The sequence below is a fragment of the Salmo salar genome, chromosome 14 (genome assembly GCF_965601325.2).
Source record: "Salmo salar chromosome 14, fSalSal1, whole genome shotgun sequence".
NCBI classification, from domain to species: domain Eukaryota; kingdom Metazoa; phylum Chordata; class Actinopteri; order Salmoniformes; family Salmonidae; genus Salmo; species Salmo salar.
This window is the reverse complement of record NC_138304.1, coordinates 28,939,579-28,959,207: the sequence shown is the minus strand read 5'-3', so window position 1 is coordinate 28,959,207 and position 19,629 is coordinate 28,939,579. Positions and strand designations below refer to the sequence as shown.

Genomic DNA, 19,629 nt, shown 5'->3' with positions numbered 1-19,629 from the left:
AACATGTTGCAATTTCGTGTCAAATCTTTCAGTTCTGGCAACAACAAAAAAGTTGCTTCAGAATAATGGGCTGAAATGTCGAGCACAGAGGTCCAGACGGTCCAAAAAAAGGGACACATCGCTTTGTGTGTTACCCCTCAGGAATGCCACAGAGAAAACACTTAAATTCTCTCATTTTGCTTTCCAGTTAGAAACCGCTTACAATAATGCCCCATGGATGTTAAGAGAGGGAGCTGAAGAGAACAGCTCTGAGGTAGGAACATCAATTGCAACAGAACCATCATCCACGTTCTTTCAACATTGGATTGGATGTTAATTACTGGTTGGCTGCTGCACAAAAGAAAAACAAAAGCTCCGTTTATAGCTTGTCATAAATATGAAAAATGGCACTTCACAAAATGGCTAGACATAGGACTGGCACAATTACGGTATAACCGACGGTTATGGATGAAGACCGTCATGAACATAAAATAACCGCCATAACCGTAAAAAAAATGATCTAAATATATACAATACCAGTCAAAAGTTTGGACACACCTACTCATTCAAGGGTTTTTCTTTATTTTTTAGAATAATAGTAAAGACATCAAAACTATGAAATAACACATATGGAATCATATAGTAACCAAACAAAGTGTTAAAAATATCAAAATATATGTTTGATTTTTCAAAGCAGCCACCCTCTGCCTTGATGACAGCTTTGCACGCTCTTGGCATTCCCTCAACTACAGTGGCAAGAAAAAGTATGTGAACCCTTTGGAATTACCTGGATTTCTGCATAAATTTGACATAAAATTTGATCTGATCTAAGTCACAACAATAGACAAACAGTGCTTAAACTAATAAATACAAAAATTATTGTATTTTTCTTGTCTATATTGAAAACATCATTTAAATATTCACAGTGTAGGTTGGAAAAAGTATGTGAACCCCTAGGCTAATGACTTCTCCAAAAGCTAATTGGAGTCAGGAGTCCACTAACCTGGAGTCCAATCAATGAGATGAGATTGGAGACGTTGGTTAGAGCTGCCCTGCCCTATAAAAAACACTCACAAAATGTTGAGTTTGCTATTCACAAGAAGCATTGCCTGATGTGAACCATGCCTCGAACAAAAGCGATGGCAGAAGACCTAAGATTTGTTGACTTGCATAAAGCTGGAAAGGGTTACAAAAGTATCTCTAATTGCCTCGATGTTCATCAGTTGACGGTAAGACAAATTGTCTATAAATGGAGAAAGTTCAGCACTGTTGCTACTCTCCCTAGGAGTGGCCGTCCTGCAAAGATGACCGCAATAGCACAGCGCAGAATGCTCAATGATGTTAAGAAGAATCCTAGAGTGTCAGCTAAAGACTTACAGAAATCTCTGGAACATGCTAACATCTCTCTAACATTTCTGCACGTCTGAAGTTCGCAAAAGAACACCTGGATGTTCCACAGCGCTACTGGCAAAATATTCTGTGGACAGATTAAACTAAAGTTGTGTTGTTTGGAAGGAACACACAACACTATGTGTGGAGAAAATAAAAGGCACAGCACACCAACATCAAAACCTCATCCCAACTGTAAAGTATGGTGGAGGGAGCATCATGGTTTGCGGCTGCTTTGTTGCCTCAGGGCCTGGACAGCTTGCTATCATCGACAGAAAAATGAATTCCCAAGTTTATCAAGACATTTTGCAGGAGAATGTAAGGCTATCTGTTCACCAATTGAAGCTCAACAGAAGTTAGGTGAAGCAACAGAACAACAACCCTTTAGACAGAAGTAAATCAACAACAGAATGGCTGAACAGAAGAAAATACGCCTTCTGGAGTGGCCCAGTCAGTCCTGACCTCAACCGATTGAGATGCTGTGGCATGACCTCAAGAGAGTGGTTCACACCAGACATCCCAAGAATATTGTGGAACTGAAACAGTTTTGTAAAGAGGAATGGTCCAAAATTCCTCCTGACCATTATGCAGGTCTGATCCACAACTACAGAAAATGCTTGTTTGAGGTTATTGCTGCGAAAGGAGGGTCAACCAGTTATAAATCCAAGGGTTCACATACTTTTTCCACCCTGCACTGTGAATGTTTACACAGTGTGTTCAATAACGACATGAAAAAATATAATTGTGTGTTATTAGTTTAAGCAGACTGTGTTTGTCTATTGTTGTGACTTAGATGAAGATCAGATAAAATTGTATGACCAATTTATGCAGAAATCCAGGTAATACTAAAGGGTTCACATACTTTTTCTTCCCAATGTAGCTTCACCAAATTCCACTATTTAACAACCAAACCTGTTAATTGAAATGCATTCCAGGTGACTACCTCAAAGCTGGTTGAGATAATGTCAAGAGGGTAAAAAGCTGTCATCAAGGCTCCCGAGTGGTGCAGCAGTCTATGGCACTGCATCTCAGTGCTAGAGGTGTCACTACAGACCCTGGTTTGATTCCAGGCTGTATCACAATCGGCTGGGATTGGGAGTCCCATAGGGCGGCGCACAATTGGCCCAGCATCGTCTGGGTTAGGGTTTGGCCGGGATATGCCGTCATTTTAAATAAAAACTGACTCGCCTACTTAAATAAAGGTTAAATAAAAAAAATTAAAAGGCAAAGGATGGCTAATTTGAAGATTAAATATATTTTGATTTGTTTAACACTTTTTTGGTTACTACAGGATTCCATATGTGTTATTTCATACTTTTGATGTCTTCACTATTATTCTACAATGTAGAAAATAGTTCTAAAAAAAGGGAAAACCCTGGAATGAGTAAGTGTGTCCAAACTTACACCTACACAATTATTCTACATTGTAGAATAATAGTGAAGACATCAAAACTATTAAATAACACATATGGAATCATGTAGTAACTAAGAAAAAAGTGTTAAATCTAAATATATTTTATATTTGACTTTATTCAAAGTAGCCCCCCTTTGCCTTGATGACAGCTTTGCACACTCTTGGCATTCGCTACCTGCCCTAATGCATAGTGCCAACTGTAAAGTTTGGTGGAGGAGGAGGTCTGAGGCTGTTTTTCATGGTTAGGCCCCTTTGTTCCAGTGATGGGAAATCTTAACGCTACAGCATACAATGACATTCTAGACGATTCTGTGCTTCCAGCTTTGTGGCAATAGTTTGGGGAAGGCCCTTTCCTGTTTCAGCATGACAATGCCCCCATGCACAAAGTGAGGTCCATACAGAAATGGTTTGTCAAGATCGGTGTGGAAGAACTTGACTGACCTTTTAGCAACATGAAATGTATAATTATTTATTTATTCAAAATGTTTGCTTTTCGAATGGTTATTACGGAGACCGTACTCACTTGGCTGGCCAATTACCGTCATCCAAAATTCCATGACCGTCACAGCCCATATTTACATAGTTTTGGGTCAGTCCCCTGGGGCAGGAGGCTCATGTTACAGTGTGTTAATCAGGGGTGTGCTAGGTGGCCACATCATCACGTGGCAAGTTGAGCCTCACAGCCCCTCCCCCTCCCGAGGAGGCGGAATAGCAGGCCGTGGCGGAGGTGGGGCCATTGGTCTCCATGGTGAAGAGCTTGAAGGTCCCTGGGGGGGCGGGTTCAGGAGAAGCATCCCGCTCGGGGCTGGATGCCCGGGATGACCCAGGTGAGGCTGAGGGGCTGAGCTGTACTGCTGTCGTGTCCTGCAATGTGTGCTCACTCGTCTCAATCTGAAACGTCGCTCCCCCAGCGAAACCTCTACGCCCCATCATCCCCATGCTCCTTCCACCCACCTTAGACCTCCGGGAGGCCTGGGCAGGGGGCAGGCGGCTGCAGACACAGCACGCCCCGAAGAAAGAGAAGGCCACCAGAAGCAGGATGGGCCCTATGATGATGGGAGGGTTGGCAGAGGGCACCATGGTGCTGAAGGCGAACGCCCCCACCAGGGTGATGTTGATGCCTGCCAGCATGATGCACAAGCCGCACGCGCAGCACAGTGCCGGGGAGGGCAGGCCATGGGGGCGGGATGTCCTCTTCTTCGGTTCCTTCTTCTTGGGCCCAGGAGTGCTGGAGCTCCTGTCAGTGATGACCATCTCTTCTTCTGCACCGCAAGGCTGCCTTTTTTCTCTCTCTCTCCCCTTCTCTCTCTATCCTTCAGCCAGGACTATTCCCCTTGGCAACAGACCACCAAGGGAGGCCATGGCTGTGCTGACTGATTGTTCACAGTGTAAAAGCACCTGAATCAGAGCAGGAAATAAAATGTAAAACGGATTAAGTTACATGTGTTTTCAGCTATATCAGATTTAGATTTAGAGTAGGGAAAAAATAAAGGACAAGGACACTGGAAAGGAGCATACGGAACTCATGTTCAATGATAGTGTAATTCATTCACCACAGTGTTTCAATGATGATTGTAGTTTATATAATGACATTATGATGATAATTCTAGCCCTGGTTTGAACACTAAAACACAATTAAAATGCTATCAAGAGGCCCATCAAGGGCCCTTGGTCAGGAAGCTCATGTCGTGCTTAACTTAACTCGGTCTCTGGCTCATACAACACTGAACACTCCCCTGCAACTCCTCCAGTCCACTGCACATTACAGTATAGCCTGGCTCTATTCAACAACATGGCTAACATGTGACAGACCTCTATAATAACCAATTACTGGAGGCAGGTCCACGTGTGAATATTTATTGTTCATGAATATCTTAATGTGTAACGTGCATTGTGGGAAATTATACTTCGATTTGATTAAAACAATGCATGGGTGTAAAAGAGGTGAAATGGTATGGAGCCTCAGTCTCTACATCAAGAAGTGGTAAAGTATTGATTGACCAGTGGCAGTGACTAATTATCAGTGGACTTTGGAAAGTACAGCCTTAGCAGGGGTCCCAAAATTACATTCAGCTGTGGGACAATGTTTCCTTGAGCGGATGGTTAGGGGGCCGGGACATAGTTATACATAATTTGTACACTGCAAATTGACCACAAGAATCCCAAACAGATTAGGTTATTTGACAAAAACTAAATAATTTACATTACAGTCATTTAGCAGACGCTCTTATCCAGAGCGACTTACAGTAGTAAATGCATCCATTTAATTTAATTTCATGCATTTTTTCTTCTTCTCTTATTTGTACTGGCCCCCCGTGGGAATCGAACCCACAACCCTGGCGTTGTACACACCATGCTGGCATTGCAAACACCATGCTCTACATTTGGACACAATCACATATGCTTCTCTATTAATGCGTGGAAATACTTGGGAACAAATAAAAACAAAAATGAAATAACTTTGAACTGATTCATCCTAAATTAAAATCACTTTGAGATAATTTTCTGGTGATTTTACAGTCCTATGTCCAACAACAAACTTTTAAATAAATATAATGGTTTTGCTGAGAAAACTTGGGGGCCAAATAAAATCACCAACAGGGGACCTATTGGGAAACCCTGGCCTATCTACATTTGTATTTACATTTGAGCCATTTACATATAAAATGATGATCATAACTAATGACTGAGTAAATATATTATGACTTGTCTGTTGAAGTATCTTACATAGATATACAATATTATATGTAAATTTACTGAACAGTGACTGCATTCATTCATGTCAGGCTTGTAAGTGAATACGGTTTTAATTGCTGAGTAGCAACCAGACGGACCCTTTTCATTCATCATCATACTTACACCCGACCAAAATGAAATGAAAATCAGTCATAAGGGCATAAACGGTTTTAGGGTTTATTTTTTTAAACCTATGATTTCATACAGATTATGTTTGCTATTATCTATTGCCCCCGAAAAATGAAATGGCATGTTTGGTGTAGCTGTATATCCTATCTGAGCATTGGGCATTGTTGTAGAACGCGCCCAGCAATCAAATCAAATATAATTGTATTCATAGTTGTAATGATCTGTTGCATATTACATTTAAATGAACTGATTTCAGCGTTTCATCCTACCTTCTGTGCTGATATTCAGAATACCTGAAGATTCCTGAAGAATTACATCGCCAACACGCATTTTCAATCCGAAAATGTACACAACAAGATTATGTCCATTGAAATAGCAGCATTGTTCACAATGTAGCCTACATAAGACTTGTCTAATTATCGTAATATTATTTGCTCAAGAAGGTGGTGCTCTTTAGAGAAAAGCATCGGTGCGTTTCCATAATCCCGCCAGTTTTGTGAATGACAACGCACATGTTTTTGAGGGGTAGGCTATGTAAGGTTTCTGCGAAGGATCCAGTCTTTAAAAAGTACTTAGATCTAGTTTTCTCAGTGCTTGAGACGTCCTCCCTCTCCTCATTGGGTAGCACAATATACTATGTGCTTCTACACCTGCATTGCTTGCTGTTTGGGGTTTTAGGCTGGGTTTCTGTGCAGCACTTTGATATATCAGCTGATGTAAGAAGGGCTATATAAATACATTTGATTTGATTTGACTATGTGTGATAACGAGTGTGTTGCCTCCATACAACACCATGATATTCCCCGCTCCCCTTGGTGTAGTGGAGAACGGGAGGGGGGCAACGACGACGGTTGACAGATCCCGGTCCTAAAACAAGCTATTCAAAGCTAATACCTCATTGAACATATTGCAAGTAGGCTAGCCATACTTTTTTTGAGCACCTTGATACTGTATGATCTGTTTGTGTTGTAGCCAACTCCATTGCTTATTATTGTTTGGCATGACAATGAGCGACAAGGAGTTGGCATGATAGCACAAACAGACTGGCATTCAGGCTATAAACACATGGGAATAAACCATTCTTCTTTCAAGCATTTGAAATTAGAAACTAGCTACATCTGAAAAACATATGCTCCCCAGAGAGAAAGTGTCCTCATGTAACCTCAAAAGAGCAATGGCATCTATTCCACACCTTGAAATGTTATCCTATTTGACCATCTTTCAATGCCTACAATGGAAACACAGTAATTTCCAAGTATTAGCATTGTTATTCAGTGAAAAAGGCACTGTAAAGGAAAAGTCCTGCATTTGAAATTAGTTGTAATTATGTAAAATGTACCCTTACTGAAACGTTGTATATTCATTAGAGGTTTCTTCCAAATCAGACAGAAACTTCAGCCACAGTCTCCTGCTATGAAAATAGGTATTGTGGTAGACAATAACTTAGATGTATACTCCTAATTTCAAATAAAGTAGTGGATTTAAAGATCTTCACAGTGAGACAAGAAGCCAGCACAATACTGCATTGTTCAATCCCAGGCTCAGAGCACACATCATGCTTTAGTCTACATCAGAGCACAGCGTTTTCCCCACACCGCTATGCATGAAGGAGTCACTCTGCCTCTCCTGAATATAAATGCATTGTGTTTCACTATGAGGGTGCATTGTGGTGTGCGTGCGTGCATGTGCTTGGGTGTGAGCATGTCAGCGAATGGTGTTCAGTCATAAAATGTGAGCGACGATAAAATAAGTTGTAATCGTGCTGCTCCCTACAGAGTCTAAGATATTTATATTGTAGCGAACCGGTACTCAAACCCAGGTCCAGGGACCGTCAAGCCAATGCCTTCACCATTATGCCAAGAGGTCCAAAGCCCTTGACGAGTTTGGTAGGTGTTGGTTTAACGTTGCTTCCTTATGTAACATGCTGACTACACCGGTCGCATTGTGTGCGCACATACGTTATTCAATAATTTCGTCTAAACTGCTCGCCCGCTTCAACTAGCGTCTGTGTAGCCAGGCGCTAAAATAGAAATTGCTTATATTTTTGACGCTTAACATGCTGCAAGTACCCCTCTCCCATCTCCTCATTGGTTTTTAGGAGCTTATACAGATGTGGGTGATTGAAAGATGAACTGAGGTCCACACTCCAGTCCAGTTGGTGGTGGTAATGCACCTTAAAGTTGGTTGCCAAACAACATATAAAGTCCACAGAAGAAGAAGAAGAAGAAGAAGACTACTACTGAAGGAGGAGAGATTACTAGAATGTATTAGTTTCCCCTTTTATCTGTGGATTAAATGTCAGAGCAGAGAACACATGATTTTGTGTACTTCAAAATGGGTCAGAATTCTACAAAGACTCCCGAGTGACGCAGGGGTCTAAGGCACTGCATTGCAGTGCTAGAGGTGTCACTACAGATCCAGGTTTGATCCCGGGCTGTGTCGCAGCCAGCTGCGACCGGGAGACCCATGAGGCGTCACACAATTGTTCGGGTTAGGGGAGGGTTTGGCTGGCCAGTGTTATCCTTGTCCCATCACGCTCTAGTGACTCCTGTGGCAGGCCGGGTGTGGGCATGTTGGACGGTGTTTCCTCTGACACATTGGTGAGGCTGGCTTCTGGGTTAAGCGAGCAGTGTGTCAAGAAGCAGTGCTGCTTGGCAGGGTCGTGTTTCAGAGGACACATGGCTCTCAACCTTCGCCTCTCCCGAGTCCGTTGATGAGTTGCAGCGATGGGACAAGACTGTAACTACCAATTGGATATAACGAAAAAGGGGTACTAAATTATTATTATTATTTTCTATTTAATTTTTTTTTTAACCTTTATTTTACTAGGCAAGTCAGTTAAGAACAAATTATTATTTACAATGACAGCCTACCCTGGCCAAACCTGGACGACGCTAGACCAATTGTGCATCACCCTATGGGACTCCCAATCACGGCCGGATGTGATACAGCCTGGATTCAAATTAGGGTCTGTATAATCTACAAAGATCCAGAAAAAAGGACCTTGTGCATTTCAGGTAAAATATCCCAGGACAAATTAGCTAGCAAAAGCAAGCAAGCTAGCTAAATTTCCATGAATGTAATGTGTTTCGACCTGTCACCAAGTTAATATAGTTGGTTCAGAATTTGTTTTGATATTTCAACCTGCTGTCTGGATCGCGTCTGGAGTGGATGTACAAAATCAACATGCACACCCCCGGTCTAGACAGCATGCAAGGGTTCACCCATCAGTTTCAAATAGTAGCAATGCAGATGCCCCACCCACCTGAGGATCTGTCTTTTTCAGTCGTCTATATTGTATAAGAACAACTTGTCACTTAAATCGCACTGTATTGATTGCTTTTATTTTACTCCTGCTACTCTTTCTTACTCTTGCTTGTGCCTGTCATTGTTTCCCAGTTCACATTACAACCACAGAAAAGGAATGCCCTGTCAAACAGTAATGGCCTCTATTGGCTTTCCGTTGATAAATGGCCATAGATAAAATTACATCAAATCACGTTATACAGTTGAAGTCTGAAGGTTACATACACCTTAGCCAAATACATTTAAACTCCGTTTTTCACAATTCCTGACATTTAACCCAGTAAAAATTCCCTGTCTTAGATCAGTTAGGATCACCACTTTATTTTAAGAATGTGAAATGTCAGAATAATAGAAGAGAGAATTATTTCTTTCAGCTTTTATTTATTATCACATTCCCAGTGGGTCAGAAGTTTACATACACTCAATTAGTATTTGGTAGGATTGCCTTTAAATTGTTTAACTTGGGTCAAACGTTTCGGGTAGCCTTCCACAAGCTTCCCATAATAAGTTGGGTAAATTTTGGCCCATTCCTCCTGACAGAGCTGGTGTAACTGAGTCAGGTTTGTAGGGCTCCTTGCTCACACACGCTTTTTCAGTTCTTCCCACAAATTCTCTATAGGATTGAGGTCAGGGCTTTGTGATGGCCACTCCAATACCTTGACTTTGTTGTCCTTCAGCCATTTTGCCACAACTTTGGAAGTATCCTTGAGGTCATTGTCCATTTGGAAGACCCATTTGTGACCAAGCTTTAACTTTCTGAGTGATGTCTTGAGATGTTGCTTCAATATATCCACATCATTTTCCTGCCTCATGATGCCATCTATTTTGTGATGTGCACCAGTCCCTCCTGCAGCAAAGCACCCCCACAACATGATGCTACCACCCACGTGCTTCACGGTTGGGATGGTGTTCTTCGGCATGCAAGCGTCCCCCTTTTTCCTCCAAACATAACAATGGTCATTATGGCCAAACAGTTCTATTTTGTTTCATCAGACCAGAGGGCATTTCTCCAAAAGTATGATCTTTGTCCCTATGTGCAGTTGCAAACCGTAGTCTGTCTTTTTTATGGCGGTTTTGGAGCAGTGGCTTCTTCCTTGCTGAGTGGCCTTTCAGGTTATATCGATATATGACTCGTTTTACTGTGGATATAGATAATTTTGTACCTGTTCCTTTCAGCATCTTCACAAGGTCCTTTGCTGTTGTTCTGGGATTGATTTGCACTTTTCATACTAAAGTATGTTCATGTCTAGGAGACAGAACGCGTCTCCTTCCTGAGCGGTATGACGGCTGCGTAATCCCACGGTGCACTGGGTGGGTTTCACGGAAGAATACTGTACCAAGTTATCTAGCTGCATAAACTAAGTTTCTGGGATTGATTTGCACTTTTCACACCAAAGTATGTTCATGTCTAGGAGACAGAATGCGTCTCCTTCCTGAGCGGTTTGACGGCTGCGTGATCCCACGGTGCACTGGGTGGGTTTCATGGAAGAATACTGTACCAAGTTATCTAGCTGCATAAACTAAGTTTGAGCCTATTCCTGGAAACACTGAACCACTGTAGTTTACATCAATTATAATTTCTAAAGTGGAAGTTGGAAGGTTATATTTGAGTGTTTCAGTGAATGGTTAGTGAGGGAGGCCCTGCTCTCTCGCTTCCCCAGTTGTTTAGTTAATTTTCGTTCCAATCTCCTTTGCATTAGCGTAGCCTCTCCTGTAGCCTGTCAACTATGTGTCTGTCTATCCCTGTTCTCTCCTCTCTGCACAGGCCACATAAACGCTTCACACCGCATGGCCTCTGCCCCTCTAACCTGGTGGTCCCAGCGCGCACGACCCACGTGGAATTCCAGGTCTCCGGCAGCCTCTGGAACTGCCGGTCTGCAGCCAACAAGGCAGAGTTCATCTCAGCCTATGCTACCCTCCAGTCCCTCGACCTCTTGGCGCTGACGAAAACATGGATTACCACAGAAAACACTGCTACTCCTACTGCTCTCTCCTCGTCTGACCACGTCTGACCACGTGTTCTCGCATACCCCTAGAGCATCTGGTCAGCGGGGTGGTGGCACTGGAATCCTCATCTCTCCCAAGTGGACATTCTTTCTTTCTCCCCTGGCCCATCTGTCTATCTCCTCCTTTGAATTCCATGCTGTCACAGTCACTAGCCCATTCAAGCTTAACCTGTTATGGCTAGGGGGCAGTATTTTCACAGCCGGATAAAAAACATACCCGATTTAATCTGATTATTACTCCTGCCCAGAAACTAGAATATGCATATCATTATTAGCTTTGGATAAAAAAACACTCCAAAGTTTCTAAAACTGTTTGAATGGTGTCTGTGAGTATAACAGAACTCATTTGGCAGGCCAAAACCTGAGAAGATTCCATGCAGGAAGTGGCCTGTCTGACAATTTCTTGCCCTTCTTGATTATCTCTATCCATTACAGAGGATCTCTGCTGTTACGTGACACTTCCTACGGCTCCCATGGGCTCTCAGAAGGTGGCAAAAAGCTGAATCGTGGCTTTGCAGGCTCTGGTTGAAAAAAAGTAGCGCGTTTGGGTAGTGGCTGGTTACAGTACTGTGAGACTCACGCTCGTGCCCGCGTCGACAGAATGCTTTGTTTTCTTTCGTCTGTTTACCTAAATGCAGATTCCCGGGCGAAATATTATCGCTTTTTTACGAGAAAAATGGCATAAAAATTGATTTTAAACAGCGGTTGACATGCTTCGAAGTACGGTAATGGAATATTTAGAAATCTTTTGTCACGAATTGCTCCATGCTCATGACCCTTATTTACACTTCAGATAGTGTCTTGAACGCACGAACAAAACGCCGCTATTTGGATATAACGATGGATTATTTTGGACCAAACCAACATTTGTTATTGAAGTAGCAGTCCTGGGAGTGCATTCTGACGAAGACAACAAAGGTAATCAAACTTTTGTAATAGTAAATCGGAGTTTGGTTAGGGCTAAACTTGGTCGGTGTCTAAATGGCTAGCCGTGATGACTGGGCTATCTACTGAGAATATTGCAAAATGTCCTTTCACCGAAAAGCTATTTTAAAATCGGACATATCGAGTGCATAGAGGAGTTCTGTATCTATAATTCTTAAAATAATTGTTATGTTTTTTGTGAACGTTTATCATGAGTAATTTAGTAAATTCACCGGATGTTTGCGGGGGGTATGCTAGTTCTGAACGTCACATGCTAATGTAAAAAAGCTGGTTTTTGATATAAATATGAACTTGATTGAACAAAACATGCATGCATTGTATAACATGATGTCCTAGGGTTGTCATCTGATGAAGATCATCAAAGGTTAGTGCTGCATTTAGCTGTGGTTTTGTTTTTTGTGACATTATATGCTAGCTTGAAAAATGGGTGTCTGATTATATCTGGCTGGGTACTCTGCTGACATAATCTAATGTTTTGCTTTCGCTGTAAAGCCTTTTTGAAATCGGACAGTGTGGTTAGATTAACGAGAGTCTTGTCTTTAAAATGCTGTAAAATAGTCATATGTTTGAAAAATTGAAGTTTTCGGATTTTAGAGGAGTTTGTATTTCGCGCCACGCCCATCAATGGATATTGGAGCAGGTGTTCCGCTAGCGGAACGTCTAGATGTAAGAGGTTTTAACATCCTTATCATTTATCACCCTCCAGGTTCCCTTGGAGAGTTCATCATTGAGCTTGACGCCTTGATAAGTTCCTTTCCTGAGGATGGCTCACCCCTCACAATTCTGGGTGACTTTAACCTCCCTACATCTACCTTTGACTCATTTCTCTCTGCCTCCTTCTTTCCACTCCTCTCCTCTTTTGACCTCACCCTCTCACCCTCCCCACCTACTCACAAGGCAGGCAATACGCTTGACCTCATCTTTACTAGATGCTGTTCTTCTACTAATCTCACTGCAACTCCCCTCCGAGTCTCCGACCACTACCTTGTATCCTTTTCCCTCTCGCTCTCCTCCAGCACTACTCACTCTGCCCCTACTCAGATGGTATTGCGCCGTCGCAACCTTCGCTCTCTCTCTCCTGCTACTCTCTCCTCTTCCATCCTATCATCTCTTCCCTCTGCTCAATCCTTCTCCAACCAATCTCCTGATTCTGCCTCCTCAACCCTCCTCTCCTCCCTTTCTAAATCCCTTTGACTCTCTATGTCCCCTATCCTCCCGGCTGGCTCGGTCCTCCCCTCCTGCTCCGTGGCTTGACGACTCATTGCGAGCTCACAGAACAGGGCTCCGGGCAGCCGAGCGGAAATGGAGGAAAACTAGCCTCCCTGCGGACCTGGCATCTTTTCACTCCCTCCTCTCCACATTTTCTTCCTCTGTTTCTGCTGCTAAAGCCACTTTCTACCACTCTAAATTCCAAGCATCTGCCTCTAACCCTAGGAAGCTCTTTGCCACCTTCTCCTCCCTCCTGAATCCTCCTCCCCCTCCCCCCCTCCTCCCTCTCTGCGGATTACTTTGTCAACCATTTTGAAAAGAAGGTTGACGACATCCGATCCTCGTTTGTTAAGTCAAACGACACCGCTGGTCCTGCTCACATTGTCCTACCCTATGCTTTGACCTCTTTCTCCCCTCTCTCTCCAGATGAAATCTTGCGACCTGCCCGCTTGACCCTATCCCCTCCTCTCTTCTCCAGACCATTTCCGGAGACCTTCTCCCTTACCTCACCTCGCTCATCAACTCATCCTTGACCGCTGGCTACGTCCCTTCCGTCTTCAAGAGAGCGAGAGTTGCACCCCTTCTCAAAAAACCTACACTCGATCCCTCCGATGTCAACAACTACAGACCAGTATCACTTCTTTCTTTCCTCTCCAAAACTCTTGCGTGTGCCGTCCTTGGCCAGCTCTCCTGCTATCTCTCTCAGAATGACCTTCTTGATCCAAATCACTCAGGTTTCAAGACTGGTCATTCAACTGAGACTGCTCTTCTCTGTGTCACGGAGGCTCTCCGCACTGCTAAAGCTAACTCTCTCTCCTCTGCTCTCATCCTTCTAGACCTATCTGCTGCCTTTGATACTGTGAACCATCAGATCCTCCACCCCACCCTCTCCGAGTTGGGCATCTCCGGCGCGGCTCACTCTTGGATTGCGTCCTACCTGACAGGTCGCTCCTACCAGGTGACGTGGCAAGAATCCGTCTCCCCACCATGTGCTCTCACCACTGGTGTCCCCCAGGGCTCAGTTCTAGGCCCTCTCCTATTCTCGCTATACACCAAGTCACTTGGCTCTGTCATAACCTCACATGGTCTCTCCTATCATTGCTACGCAGACGACACACAATTCATCTTCTCCTTTCCCCCTTCTGATAACCAGGTGGCGAATCACATCTCTGCATGTCTGGCAGACATATCAGTGTGGATGACGGATCACCACCTCAAGCTGAACCTCGGCAAGATGGAGCTGCTCTTCCTCCCGGGGAAGGACTGCCCGTTCCATGATCTCGTCATCACGGTTGACATCTCCATTGTGTCCTCCTCCCAGAGTGCTAAGAGCCTTGGCGTGACCCTGGACAACACCCTGTCGTTCTCCGCTAACATCAAGGCGGTGACCCGATCCTGTAGGTTCATGCTCTACAACATTCGCAGAGTACGACCCTGCCTCACACAGGAAGCGGCGCAGGTCCTAATCCAGGCACTTGTCATCTCCGTCTGGATTACTGCAACTCGCTGTTGGCGGGGCTCCCTGCCTGTGCCATTAAACCCCTACAACTCATCCAGAACACCGCAGCCGTCTGGTGTTCAACCTTCCCAAGTTCTTTCACGTCACCCTGCTCCTCCGCACACTCCACTGGCTTCCAGTTAAAGCTTGCATCTGCTACAAGACCATGGTGCTTGCCTACGGAGCTGTGAGGGGAACGGCACCTCCGTACCTTCAGGCTCTGATCAGTCCCTACACCCAAAGAAGGGCACTGCGTTCATCCACCTCTGGCCTACACGCCTCCCTACCTCTGCGGAAGCACAGTTCCCGCTCAGCCCAGTCAAAACTGTTCGCTGCTCTGGCACCCCAATGGTGGAACAAGCTCCCTCACGACGCCAGGACAGCGGAGTCAATCACCACCTTCCAGAGACACCTGAAACCCCACCTCTTTAAGGAATACCTGGGATAGGATCAAGTAATCCTTCTAACCCTCCCCCCCTACCCCCCCCCCCCCCCCCCCCCCCAAAAAAAAAATATATAGATGTACTATTGTAAAGTGGTTGTTCCACTGGATATCATAAGGTGAATGCACCAATTTGTAAGTCGCTCTGGATAAGAGCGTCTGCTAAATGACGTAAATGTAAATGTGATGTGTTTATACTTGCGTACTATTGTTTGTACACATGAACGTGGTACCTTCAGGCATTTGGAAATTGCTCCCAAGGATGAACCAGACTTGTGGAGGTCTTACTTTTTTTTTCTTAGGTCTTCGCTGATTTCTTTTGATTTTCCCATGATGTCAAGCAAAGAGGCACTGAGTTTGATGGTCGCCGATGAAATGCATCCACAGGTCTCCAATTGACACAAATGATGTCAATTAGCCTATCAGAAGCTTCTAAAGCCATGACATCATTTTGTTGAATTTTCCAAGCTGTTTAAAGGCACAGTCAACTTAGTGTATGTAAACTTTTGACCCACTGGAATTATAATACAGTGAATTATAAGTGTGTGTATGCATGTAAATGAGGTACAAATAATTTTCTTTATTGAACACAAAATATAATAAAATACCTGATACAATAAACGGTACATGTGAGTGTATCCTAAGAAAAAAAGTTACATTTGACAATATATTGAATACCTCAATTCCCATCAAAATCACTGAACTCCATACATTATTTTTCCATGCCAGTAAAATGTTTTATGTACTAAAATTCTGTAAATATCTGATGGATTGTACAAATTCTAAACGTTGGGAGTATCTCCATCCATTGTCCAACTGTTGCATTTATTATAATTGTTTTTAAAAACTTTTAACAATTTTGATGACCATTGCTAATTGCTAAAAGCCTTAATCACCACTTGAATCTTGTTTTTTTTAACAATACAAAACATATGCATACAAATGCACACAAAGATCAAGAACATCACACCTGCCCAGACCTACCAGCTCAAACTGCACCATATTTTTCCCTCCGTCACCCACGCACTTTGAACATTTAGATAATAAAGCATTTGACTTTTCCATTGTGTTAACGATGGAGGATGCGTTGATTTCCAGTTGTTAAGTAGACGTTTTTTTCAAAATGATTGAAGAGAAAAGTATAGTCCACTGCACCCTCATATGCCATGAAATATGCAGACAGATGGATTAAATGTACATTTACATTGTAATACTTCTGACAGACAACTCTGCCCATGACTTTTAACTTTATAGCATTCCCAGAAGGCATGGATTATTGAGTCATTGTTAGTTTTACACTTAAGACGTGACTCTGCTTTTGTGCTGTAGAATTTGTGAATTTTGTTTATTGTATTATAAATTCTATACATTAGTTTATAGTGGATTAAACGTAAACGATTAAATGTAATTTTCTTAGTTATGTTCCAACATTCCCTCCATCTTGTGCTAATATCAGTTATTTGTATGTCTTGGTTCCAATAATGTATATTTGTTTCTAAGAGATTGTTAGTTGTATATGCTATCTGTAAAGTTTTGTATATCTTACCTATCATATGAATATCATTTTCTGACTCAAATAGGATTTCCCCAACATTGCTTTGATGTCCAAAAGCTATCAGCTTGAAATTGCGTGTTATAAAATTTGTGGGCCAATTTATCGGTAAATTCTGAAAAGCTTTCCAAGGATTGTTCCATATCAGTCTCCTTTTAGGGAGTGATATTGGTTCTTGTAGAATCTGTTTCACTTTCTTCCATGTTGTTATATTGTACTTAACTATGAAATTGTTAATGTTCTTAGCTCCATTCTTTGAAAATAGACACGTGAAAAGATTCTGGGTGTGAGCATGCGCATATTCAATATGTACCCATTGTTCCTCTTTAGCATATTTAACAATATGTCGCAAGTAAAAGCCTGGTGTGGCAAGTTAATACAATTCTAAAACTGAAAAGTTAAAACCAGCCTCAGATTTAGGGACATGTAAAACTTTCCTTCTTATTCTGAGTTTTATTTGCCCATATAAAGTCTGTTATGCCTGAGTATACTCTTTTAAAGAATGTCTTTGGTGGGTTAATTGGTATTACTGAGAAAAAATATAAACTTTGGGAGCCATGCCATTCTGAAGAGGTTTATTCTACCTGTAAGATTTAATGGAAGATTGTTCCATTTAAATAGTTCTGCTTTCATGTTGTTGAATAATGTGATAAAGTTACCTTTACATATTTGTTAAGCATCCTAAGTCTTTCATATTTTTTGTGGTCCACTGAAAGGATTGCTGTAGAGCACAAGGTATTATTTTTCCTATTGCCATTATTAAAATGTGTATGATTCAGGTATATCAGGAGATCTTCAGCAAATAAGTTGAGTTTATATTCATATTTACCAATACTGATAACAGTTACGTTTGGGTCCTGCCTAATTCTTTCTGAAAGCAGTTTAATTTGCCAGTGCAAACAGGAGGGTAGAGGGAGGACATCTCTGTCTCATGTCCCTTTCTAAAGCAATTTCATCAGATAATGTATTATTTGTGTACACTTTTGCTTTATGATATTTATATAATATTTTTATTAAATATATTATTTCAGCTGGAAAGTTGAACGCTTCCAAAGTTTTGAATATATATATTTTTAAAAGTGTCTAATATTTATTTTTAGTTGATTTCCATTTTTTGGTGATTATTTTTTATCTGCTGATAGTTGCTTCAGGGTTATTGTGTCTACCAAGGCTGTAGGATCAGTCCAGCTGTTGTTAAATTGTGATTTATATAGATTTTCATAGAAGCTTTTCAAATTGTCATTACATTGCATTGTTGTTTCTAACTAATGCATTTATATCTTTATCTTTTCAGATTATAACTGGTTTGGCGTGTATTGGTTTGTGAAGGCTGTGAGATTTTTACCAGGTTTATTTTCCATGAAGTAGTGTGCTTTATTTGAGTTTAACCTGTAGTTGTTGGCTCTCTTCAAAAGTAAAATATTATATTCCTGTTTAAGTTCAGAAATGTAATTTTCTTCTTTAGCTTGTAAAGATTTTTTTATGGACTTTTTCTAAGATAGTGATTTTTTAAAATTTGTATTTAATTTCTAACTCAGATTTAACATTTGCCGAGTATGAGATTATCATTCCCATAATATATGCCTTAAAAGCATCACACATTTTGTCTGTCCTCTATGTCTACATTTTTAATGGTAAAGGTTGAAATCTTTTCATTTACGGATTTAATACATTTAGGGTCTTGAAGATGCACTCTGTTCATTCTCCATATACAGTGGGGCAAACAAGTATTTAGTCAGCCACCAATTGTGCAAGTTCTCCCACTTAAAAAGGTGAGAGAGGCCTGTAATTTTCATCATAGGTACACGTCAACTATGACAGACAAAATGAGAAGAAAAAAATCCAGAAAATCACATTGTAGGATTTTTAATGAATTTATTTGCAAATGATGGTGGAAAATAAGTATTTGGTCACCTACAAACAAGCAAGATTTCTGGCTCTCACAGACCTGTAACTTCTTATTAAAGAGGCTCCTCTGTCCTCCACTTGTTACCTGTATTAATGGCACCTGTTTGAACTTGTTATCAGTATAAAAGACACCTGTCCACAACCTCAAACAGTCACACTCCAAACTCCACTATGGCCAAGACCAAAGAGCTGTCAAAGGACACCAGAAACAAAATTGTAGACCTGCACCAGGCTGGGAAGACTGAATCTGCAATGGAAGACATACAAGACCACTGATAATCTCCCTCGATCTGGGGCTCCACGCAAGATCTCACCCCGTGGGGTCAAAATGATCACAAGAACGGTGAGCAAAAATCCCAGAAGCACACGAGGGGACCTAGTGAATTACCTGCAGAGAGCTGGGACCAAAGTAACAAAGCCTACCATCAGTAACACACTACGCCGCCAGGGACTCAAATCCTGCAGTGCCAGACGTGTCCCCCTGCTTAAGCCAGTACATGTCCAGGCCCGTCTGAAGTTTGCTAGAGAGCATTTGGATGATCCAGAAGAGGATTGGGAGAATGTCATATGGTCAGATGAAACCAAAATATAACTTTTTGGTAAAAACTCAACTCGTCATGTTTGGAGGACAAAGAATGCTGAGTTGCATCCAAAGAACACCATACCTACTGTGAAGCATGGGGGTGGAAACATCATGCTTTGGGGCTGTTTTTCTGCAAGGGGACCAGGACGACTGATCCGTGTAAAGGAAAAAATGAATGGGGCCATGTATCGTGAGATTTTGAGTGAAAACCTCCTTCCATCAGCAAGGGCATTGAAGATGAAACGTGGCTGGGTCTTTCAGCATGACAATGATCCCAAACACACCGCCCGGGCAACGAAGGCGTGGCTTCGTAAGAAGCATTTCAAGGTCCTGGAGTGGCCTAGCCAGTCTCTAGATCTCAACCCTATAGAAAATCTTTGGAGGGAGTTGAAAGTCCGTGTTGCCCAGCGACAGCCCCCAAACATCACTGCTCTAGAGGAGATCTGCATGGAGGAATGGGCCAAAATACCAGCAACAGTGTGTGAAAACCTTGTGAAGACTTACAGAATACGTTTGACCTGTGTCATTGCCAA

The 19,629-nt window shown here is 42.2% G+C and overlaps 1 protein-coding gene across 1 annotated transcript; it reads right to left on the bottom strand.

Moving 5' to 3' along the window:
* Positions 1 to 3,377: 3,377 nt before the first annotated feature.
* Positions 3,378 to 4,173, bottom strand: LOC106569284 (transmembrane protein 275). Its single transcript, XM_014140470.3, has one exon. It carries the CDS (start codon positions 4,034 to 4,036, stop codon positions 3,425 to 3,427), a length of 612 nt encoding a protein of 203 aa, XP_013995945.3. The 5' UTR covers positions 4,037 to 4,173; the 3' UTR covers positions 3,378 to 3,424.
* Positions 4,174 to 19,629: the final 15,456 nt, after the last annotated feature.

Bases quoted from the DNA above. Each gene is read 5' to 3' on its own strand.
- LOC106569284 (XM_014140470.3), bottom strand. From the start codon at position 4,036: ATGGTCATCACTGACAGGAGCTCCAGCACTCCTGGGCCCAAGAAGAAG.